The following is an 8,652-nucleotide window of genomic DNA, read 5'->3' as shown; positions in this document are numbered from 1 at the left end:
TGTATTATTTTGTACAACTTTATTGAAAATTTACCTTAAGAAGATCCCTGTGCCTTGATCACGACTGTACGTGTATAACGAGCTAAAGTGGGTGTTATACTGCGCTGTATAGATTGGCCAGTTTCCCCTCCTCTCTCTCCAGGGAAGGGGAACAACCATTCGTAGCTTTGGATTTTTAATTTCCCTCCCCCATCTCCCCTTTATGATTTAAATGTCTATTTTTGGATCCATATACCCAAAAAATATAAATATATGAAATGTCTATGGATTTAAAAAAGTATTTTATTAGAATCAAAGAACCTTGCCACATTGTACACTTTATAGTGTGCCTATTGCTGTAACTTAAATTCTTTTCGATTAGGTTTTGTTCAGGTTTTGTTTCATTAGCGAACAACATGAAGGGTGAGAGTTTATTTACCATTTTTTTTTAATTTCATTTATAGCTTAAAGGTAAAAGGTAATAACAAATATCCAAATGCAAAACATTGCTTGTTTCTACATTTTTTTTCTTTTTCTTTTGCTAAAGAAAACAAACAATTGTATTGTTTTGGGGTCCTTCCTAGTGTTGCACAACAGACGGACTGTACAGTATTACACTTTCACTTCAGTGCCCTAGTTTTCATTTACTGTGTACATCAAAAATGGGTCTCTACTTTCAGGAGAGGAGCTCTGCGAAATAAAGGTTTTTGGTGCAGACAGCCACAGGCCCGTCCTTACACACAATCACAAGGACAAACCTACACCAGATACACCCATGGCATTTCATTCATCCATCTTTAGCCATGTCTCGTTATGTCCACTGTAATTACTTAGACAGCTCTTTAACTCCTCACTGTTACTTCACTGCTTTTCACAGATAACCATTTTACCCTCAGTTCTATTTGACATTATACTGCATCTATCACATGCATCACGACTCTATTCAATTCTGTCTTTGTTCCCCATCCAAGGCGATAGAACGGTCATTCCCAGTGTAACCCAGACACGGGCATTCACCACATAGCTTCTTTGCACAAATACACAGTTACAGTTTATGAAAATATTAACATGGGTATTTGCCTAAACCTACACCATGACAATGGTTGATGAATGTATTTCCCGTCAGGAGTGTAGCTTAGGGAATTACAAGGTAATTAACTGCAGTAATTTTATGTAGGTGAGGGAACGCAATATGTTTCAATTGCATCTATTGACGAGTTAGTCATTGGTTCAAGGTCAAAGGAAGTGTAGAGGGAAGAGGCAGGATTGTGATGAAAGGGGAAGAGTGCTGGTGTATAAAGAGTTTCAGGTTAACATGAATGTCCCTTGATCTGACCACCGTTCAGTGCCATGCTCCTGAACATGAGAACACTGCCAATGACACAACAGAGAGCAGAAGGTAGGTGTCCTATGTAGCATGATGGACAAGTCTTCTCAATGATACTGAGCAAGATTTACAGGGTGGTTGGCCCATGAACTACACTGAGCATACCAAACATTATGAACACCTTCCTAATATTGAGTGGATTAAACAAGTGACATCAATAAGGGATCATAGCTTTCACCTGGTTAGTCTATGTCATGGAAAAAGCAATGTTTTGTATTCTCGGTGCATACTTTGTTTTTATCTATGGCCTGAATGATTGACGTAGCTTGCTATTCCTGGTGACTGGGTGAGGGCTGGGTTCATGGTCTGTGATGCTCTGTGACACAACCATATCAGAATAGCTTATCCTGTCTCGTAGTGTGGGTATTGAACACAGAGACCTCCATACTTTAAGGTTTGATATATGATATACTATGCATTCAGATCGTATTCAGACAACTTCACTATTTCCACATTTTGTTACGTTACAGCCTTATTCTAAAATTGATGAGGAAAACATGTATTCAATCCATCTACACACAATACCCCATAATGGCGAAGCGAAAACAGGTTTTTAGACATTTTTGCTAAATTGTAAAAAATGTAAAACATATTCCTTATTTACGTAAGTATTCAGACCCTTTGCTATGAAACTCGAAATTGACCTCAGGTGCATCCTGTTTCCATTGATCATCCTTGATGTTTCTACAACTTGATTGGAGTCCACCTGTGGAAAATTCAATTGATTGGACAATTTGGAAAGGCACACATCTGTCTATATAAGGTCCCACAGTTGACAGTGCATGTCAAAGATAAAACCAAGCCATGAGGTCGAAAGAATTGTCCATAGAGCTCCAAGACAGGATTGTGTTGAGGCACAGATCTGGGGAAGGGTACCAAAAAGAATTCTCCAGCATTGAAGATCCAAGAACACAGTGGCCTCCATCATTCTTAAATGGAAGAAGTTTGTAACCAACAAGACTCTTCCTAGAGCTGGCCGCCTGGCCAAACTGACCAATCTGGACAGAAGGGCCTTGGTCAGGTAGGTGGCCAAGATCCCGATGGTCACTCTGACAGAGCTCCAGAGTTCCTCTGTGGAGATGGGAGAACCTTCCAGAAGGACAACCATCTCTGCAGCACTCCACCAATCAGGCCTTTATGGCAGAGTGACCAGACTGAAGCCACTCCTCAGTAAAAGGCACAGGACAGCCCACTTGGAGTTTGCTTAAAGGCACCTAAAGGATTCTGACCATGAGAAACCAGATTCTCTGGTCTGATGAAACTAAGATCGAACTCTTTGGCCTGAATGCCAAGCGTCATGTCTGGAGGAAACCTGGCACCATCCCTACGGGAAGCATGGTGGTGGCAGCATCATGCTGTGGGGATGTTTTTCAGAGGCAGGGACTGGGAGACTAGTCAGGATCAAGGGAAAGATGAACGGAGCAAAGTACAGAGAGATCCTTGACGAAAACCTGATCCAGAGCACTCAGGACCTCAGACTGGGGTGAAGGTTCACCTTCCAACAGGACAATGACCCTAAGCACACAGCTAAGACAACGCAGTAGTGACTTTGGACAAGTCTCTGAATGTCCTTGAGTGTTCCAGCCAGAGCCCGGACTTGAACCCGATCAAACATCTCTGGCGCGTCCTGAAAATAGCTGTGCAGTGACGCTCCCCATCCAACCTGACAGAGCTTGAGTGGATCTGCAGAGAAGAACAAGAGAAACTCCCCAAATACAGGTGTGCCAAGCTTGTAGCATCATACCCAAGAAGACTCGAGGCTTTAATTGCTGCTGAAGGTGCTTCAACAAAGTACTGAGTAAAGCGTCTGAATACTTATGTAAATGTGATATTTCAGTTGGTGGTATGGTGAAAGTTTGGGAACCACTGCTCTAGTCTACCACTTTCCACCACTAGATGGTGACAAATCCATGTATGTCAGAATCTCACAGCCCTATCTCCATAAGAATGATAATTTAGTTGTTCCAAGCAATCATTCATGGTTGAACGAGATGAAATCTGTCTGAAGGTGGAAGGATTATTATCAACAGGTTTTAGAGGGAAGTTCCAACGTTCAGTAAATGCAGGGGCTTTGTGAAACCTTGGTCCTGTAGAATACAGCTGTGTTAGCAAGCGAATAAGGTATTACTAAAGGATTAAATACAATCTTTAGATCAACTAAATAGGGCATGCATGAAAGACTGTGTGGACACAGGCACGCTACACTCGAACACAAAATCTGTCCCAATAATAATGCAAAATACTGACTGGGGCAGTATTTTTTACTCACACTCCCAAAGGCTGTGCTTTACTTCTCAGCTTGGTTGTCCTTGCAGCATGAATAAGACTGAAGCAAATCAACTTTCCACCAAAAAACATGTTGTTTGGGGTTTATGCATTTAATTCATTATTATGATGCTACACAATCCATTATATTTAGTTTATTTAATGTACATACAAAACTGTATCCAATTATTGTGGTTACATGTGATGGTCTGAAGCGCCAATGCAGTTAATGTAGTGTTCACAGCTCAATTTTCCATCCAGCCGTCCACAATCCAAGCCCCCCAGGCTACACAAAAAAAAGTGGTTTTAAATACAAACAGGACGGTTGGTTCTTTAGACAGCTAAGACAGTAGAAACCAAGCCAAGAGAGAAAACACCCCAACCGATACCTAGTTCCGAGATGGTCCCTTTTGAGAAGACAGTCATATTTGCTGCTGTGTTTGAGACACGGGAAGAAAGAAAACTATTGAGGTCATTTCCATGCTATTTGTAGACACTATATGACAACTTGATTTGAATACAGTGCGTACAAATATCATTACAAAACAATTATGCCTTACGTGATACTCAAAAAAAGAAAACTTAAGCAAAGCACAAGAATATAAAGTACTATCAAACTATATACAGCGTTATGAGTCCAACCCCATCGTTATATGTTAGTGTACTGTATGTCAAAAATGAATGTTGCATATTTCTCTTACTCATTTACATATACATTTAAGTCATTTAGCAGACGCTTATCCAGAGCGACTTACAAGTTGGACTCAGCTGCAATCAGCTGATACGGGACTTGGATCACTTCCAGGCTTCACTTAAGGTAAAGCCATTTGCTGTCATCTGGAAAAGCTGCATCCCTGTTGTTCTCTCGGAAGATGACAGCCATTTCATACTGACCCTGAGGATATCACTCACATCCCAGGCCTTCGACCAAAACGACAAGTCGCTCATTCTGCACTTTCACCTCAGACACCGTCACTAAACGAGTGTGTGTAGAACTAATTCACTGCAGCACGGTGAGACGGTACATCTTCTGTGATATATTGAAAACCAATTACAAGTTTGATTATTGGAAATAAAAAGCAACCTACTGTATTGGAAAGGGGTCTCTTTGGGACAAAACAATGGTTAACATTTTATTTTCAGTTACCTCCTAAATCCATTTTCTGTTTTATAAAGGAATAATTTTGTATGACTGGATTTACATAATTACCCATTCATGCTAAAACTCAAAAGCAGCCTCTCGACTCACAACATACGGTGTCCTTCCCTTAAAAAAGCAATGATTAAAACATTCACACAACATCAGAACTGTCACGTTAATCCTGCAGTAGGAAAAGCCTTGGCCTTACTGGAACACATTGCTACTTATAGATCACAAAGTTGCCACTTCCCCACACAATAATTGGTACTGTATCTGTGCGAGTAGGAGTGGAAGGACTGAGAATAGAGTGATTTTAAAAAGGCAAGACGACTCTTGATTACCTTCTTCGCTTTATGTTAAAAAATGTCACTACTCAAATAAACGTGTGATGTTGCATTATGCAACAACAACAAAAAGTATACATCCCGTTGTTGTTTTGTTCGGTCCTCCGAGCACGCTGCCACTGGCTGTTTACAGGACCAATTTCCCGATGATGACTCCGATGACGAAGAACAGCACGCAGAGCGCCAGAACACGGGTACTTAGGCCCTCCTCCTTCGTCATGGCCTGGGAGGAAGAGGGGTGGGGGGAGGACACCATGGAGGTGACTTTCCTCTTCCGCAGACCATCGTCCTCCTTGGTAAAGGGGGAGGAGTCACAGGTCAAATGCCAGTCAAACCATGTTGAATATAGAACCGTTTATTTTATTATTATTTTTAATTTTTTTGCAATAACAGTGAAACAGCAGTTACTGATCTCAAATCAGTCAATTACCCATCTCAAATAAGAAACGAAAGGCGAATCCTGTTAAGTAAGTCTGCATTGTTGCAGATAAATGTATTGTGTGGAACAGATCTGAGTGTTGTGGGTCCTAGAGCCATTAGAGACTCACCCTGATCTGTTTGTTCTCGTCCCGTAACCTCTGGACCTCCATCTGCAGCCTCTTGCACTCCTCCGTGATCTTCTTCACCTCCCCGTCATCCAGGGAGGAGCTGGCCGACTTAGGGAGTGAGGAGAGCTCTGGCTTTACGGGGGCGGAGGACACATTTGTGTTGCTTTCACTGTCATGCTGTGGGGAGGAGTGGAGGAGACAGAACTATGCAGATGAATAACAGAATGGGGATGAGAAACACAACATACAAAAAAAAAGGGCAACGGCTGCTTCAGAGATGCAATGGAGATGACAATCATTCAGGATCTGTTTGTGAATGGAATGAAGGTGCTCTTTGTGAACGCATCTTACACTAAAATGAAATATATGAGGGAAGGAATATTAAGAAAAATACATGCAGTTGGATGTAGTGATATGATAAGATATAGTGACGTAGAGTACTTACAATTTTGTCATTCTCTAGCGGCAGCTCAAATGCACATCTCAACTTGGAGTCCATTAGCTCCTCTGGCTTTGCCTCTTTCCACTGCCGGTGGGGAGGATAGAATGAGAGAAAGAATGATAGAGAAAGAGAGCGAAAAAGAAGAGGGGAGGGCAGACGGAAAACTGAATCACAAGGCAACACCAAGATGACCACATCCAGCTTGGGACTCTATGACACTCATAAAACAAGCATATCTTGACAGCACATTTGTCCCACTTGCAACAACCTAAATAAGTAGAGGATTGAGACAGTAAGTACCAGTCCATCTGAACTAAAATTGCAGCTTGAATGGACTTACTGTGATCATCAGATCATAATTAGTGACATTCAGATTGATCACATTCCATTTGGACACTTACCACCCCTTCCATGTCAGTCATGTCATACGGAGCAAGCACGGACTGCACCATGAATTTGTGTTTGCTCTTTTCATTGGGATCATAGTCGAAAGGCTGTAGCATAACTGTAAAACAAAGCAGACAGATAAATGCCACTGAGCAACCGCTTAGCAACAGCACAACGTGTTACCTTACTTTGACTAGCTCAACATACTTTTAGTTCCTCTTTTTGAGATTTGTCAGCTACAATAATGTACAATCAAACAAAAAGACACCAACCAGATACATTGACGGAGGTGCCTGCGTCAATGATGCCACTGTTTGGACGGACACAGTATCGACGGGGCGCGGTCGTCTTGACTTTGAAACAGACATTTCTATCTGTTGGGTTGCCTAGCTTCAGGGTGGCCGTGACAACATCTGTAAATGGACCTTGAAAAGATGGAGAGAGAACAGACAATAGATATCAATACTAGCTAGCTGACTCCTCTATTATTATAGCGATCTTGGTTTTTTCCCAAAAAGTTGGGGAGAACCATTTTATTTAGATGACCCCACCTATTTTTTGTTATCGTTAGACTTATATCATTAGTTATAATCTATTTGGTTATGACTAATGATATAATTCTCAAAACCAATAATCAATGATAGTCCCTGTTCAATAATTCCATTAGAAGCGGTAAAACGGTCCACCTCCGGATGTTACCATTCTGCTTGGACTCACTGATCCTGTGCCTAACAATTGTCAACAGTCACCTTTTTCTACGGCAGTATTTCTCAATCAATTCCTGGGGCTTCCCTAAGGGGTGCACATTTGTGTTTCAGCCCATCCATAACATATCTGATTCAACTCGAGATTCCCCAAAAAACACGACACTTTGAAAGAGCTACGACTGGAAGTGACTTTTTCGTAACCGGTTAGGGGAATGTACGCAGCAGGTTAGGATAATTAACGTAACAAGTTAGGATTATTAAGGTTAGGAAAAGGGTTAGGCTCAGCGAAAATGCGCCCAAACCTGCTACGAAGTGTCACTTCCGGGTCCTAGCTGTATCGAAGTGACGTGTTCTTAGGGAGTCCCGATTCAATTTATCGAGGCTGAGGGATTGTTGTGTGCTGGGCTGGAACAAAAATGCGCACGCTCAGGGTTAGCCCCAGGAATGGATTGAAAAACACTATTCTCTGTATCCATTCGGGTAGTTTTTTAATGGAAATGTCCCTAGTGTAGTCCTGACCTTATAGAAAGTATCTAGTTTGCTACCAACGTTAGACCTTTTTTCATTAGTAGCTATTGAAATAAGTATTTATTTATGCTGGCAACTGCTGACTCGCAAACCAGAGAGGTCGTGATTATGATAGTAACTGAATAGCATGCAACTGATATTGATTGAGGAAATGACCCGGGCCTGCTTTTTCGTTACAGGCTAAACTAGTAAATGACAGCTAGGCATTAGCCTGTTAGCATTGGTAGGTAGAAGACGTCGATATGCAATGTCGCTTCACTTGTCACCACTCTAGAAATCAAATAGGAAATATGATACACCGTGTGCAGACCAATCTTTTCACAATGAAGTTAACAACACTATTGTTAATACATTATCTAGGAACGATGGTCAAATATTTGCAGACCAAACTATCAGGCCCTGCCCTAGTCTTACCTCTAAATGTCAGTTCGTGTGGTGGCTCAAGCTGGAGGACTTGTTCTTGTCTGGCCATGTCCCAGACGTTCGTAAGCCTTTCTGATATAAATTACCTGGACTATATGTCGCCGCTGTTGTTATTATGGCTATTGTAAATGCTCCTGGATACGACCTGACTTCGGTAAGGTATAGCTGAGGATAAAAAAAACTTGAACTGCCAACAACAGCTGAAGCTAAGCTAGCAAGCAGAGAGCAGGAAGGAAGGGCTCCGTGTGACGTCATGGGATGGGGCAGGTCTGTGGAATCTCAGCGAAGATCTTTTCTATGAAGTTGTTACATTTTTGCAGGGTTATTTTTAAATGACCTGGACAAATGAAAGAGCAAACCGAACAGCCTCTGCTCTGATATGGCAACTATTTGAGAATGTAAAGTCAATTTCATTTAGAACAGGGGTGTCAAACTGATTTTGCCCCAAGGGCCGCACAGAAAATAGGAGGATGCTACACTTCTGGTAGTGAACGATCCAGC

The 8,652-nt window shown here is 41.7% G+C and overlaps 1 protein-coding gene across 2 annotated transcripts; it reads right to left on the bottom strand.

Annotated features, from left to right (window-relative positions):
- Positions 1 to 3,702: 3,702 nt before the first annotated feature.
- Positions 3,703 to 8,652, bottom strand: LOC139557082 (vesicle-associated membrane protein-associated protein B-like). Of its 2 annotated transcripts, none has more exons than XM_071371437.1 (6): positions 8,143 to 8,652; positions 6,766 to 6,918; positions 6,508 to 6,611; positions 6,110 to 6,190; positions 5,665 to 5,841; positions 3,703 to 5,408 (listed from the first exon to the last, which is right to left on the bottom strand). In XM_071371437.1, exons 1-6 carry the CDS (start codon positions 8,198 to 8,200, stop codon positions 5,244 to 5,246), a joined length of 738 nt encoding a protein of 245 aa, XP_071227538.1. In that variant the 5' UTR covers positions 8,201 to 8,652; the 3' UTR covers positions 3,703 to 5,243. The 2 variants fall into 2 exon arrangements, with proteins under 2 accessions (XP_071227538.1, XP_071227539.1); XM_071371438.1 differs by having other exon boundaries at positions 5,665 to 5,796; positions 8,143 to 8,416.

The sequence above is a fragment of the Salvelinus alpinus genome, chromosome 28, assembly GCF_045679555.1.
Source record: "Salvelinus alpinus chromosome 28, SLU_Salpinus.1, whole genome shotgun sequence".
NCBI classification, from domain to species: domain Eukaryota; kingdom Metazoa; phylum Chordata; class Actinopteri; order Salmoniformes; family Salmonidae; genus Salvelinus; species Salvelinus alpinus.
Note: the sequence above shows the minus strand (reverse complement) of the source record. Positions and strands in the feature narration are given on the sequence as shown.

Coding starts and splice junctions, on each gene's coding strand:
- LOC139557082 (XM_071371437.1), bottom strand. CDS start 8,200: ATGGCCAGACAAGAACAAGTCCTCCAGCTTGAGCCACCACACGAACTG. Junction 6,612..6,765: donor CACCTCCGTCAATGTATCTG/GTTGGTGTCTTT, acceptor TTTGTTTTACAG/TTATGCTACAGCCTTTCGAC. Junction 5,842..6,109: donor CGCTAGAGAATGACAAAATT/GTAAGTACTCTA, acceptor TCCTCCCCACAG/CATGACAGTGAAAGCAACAC.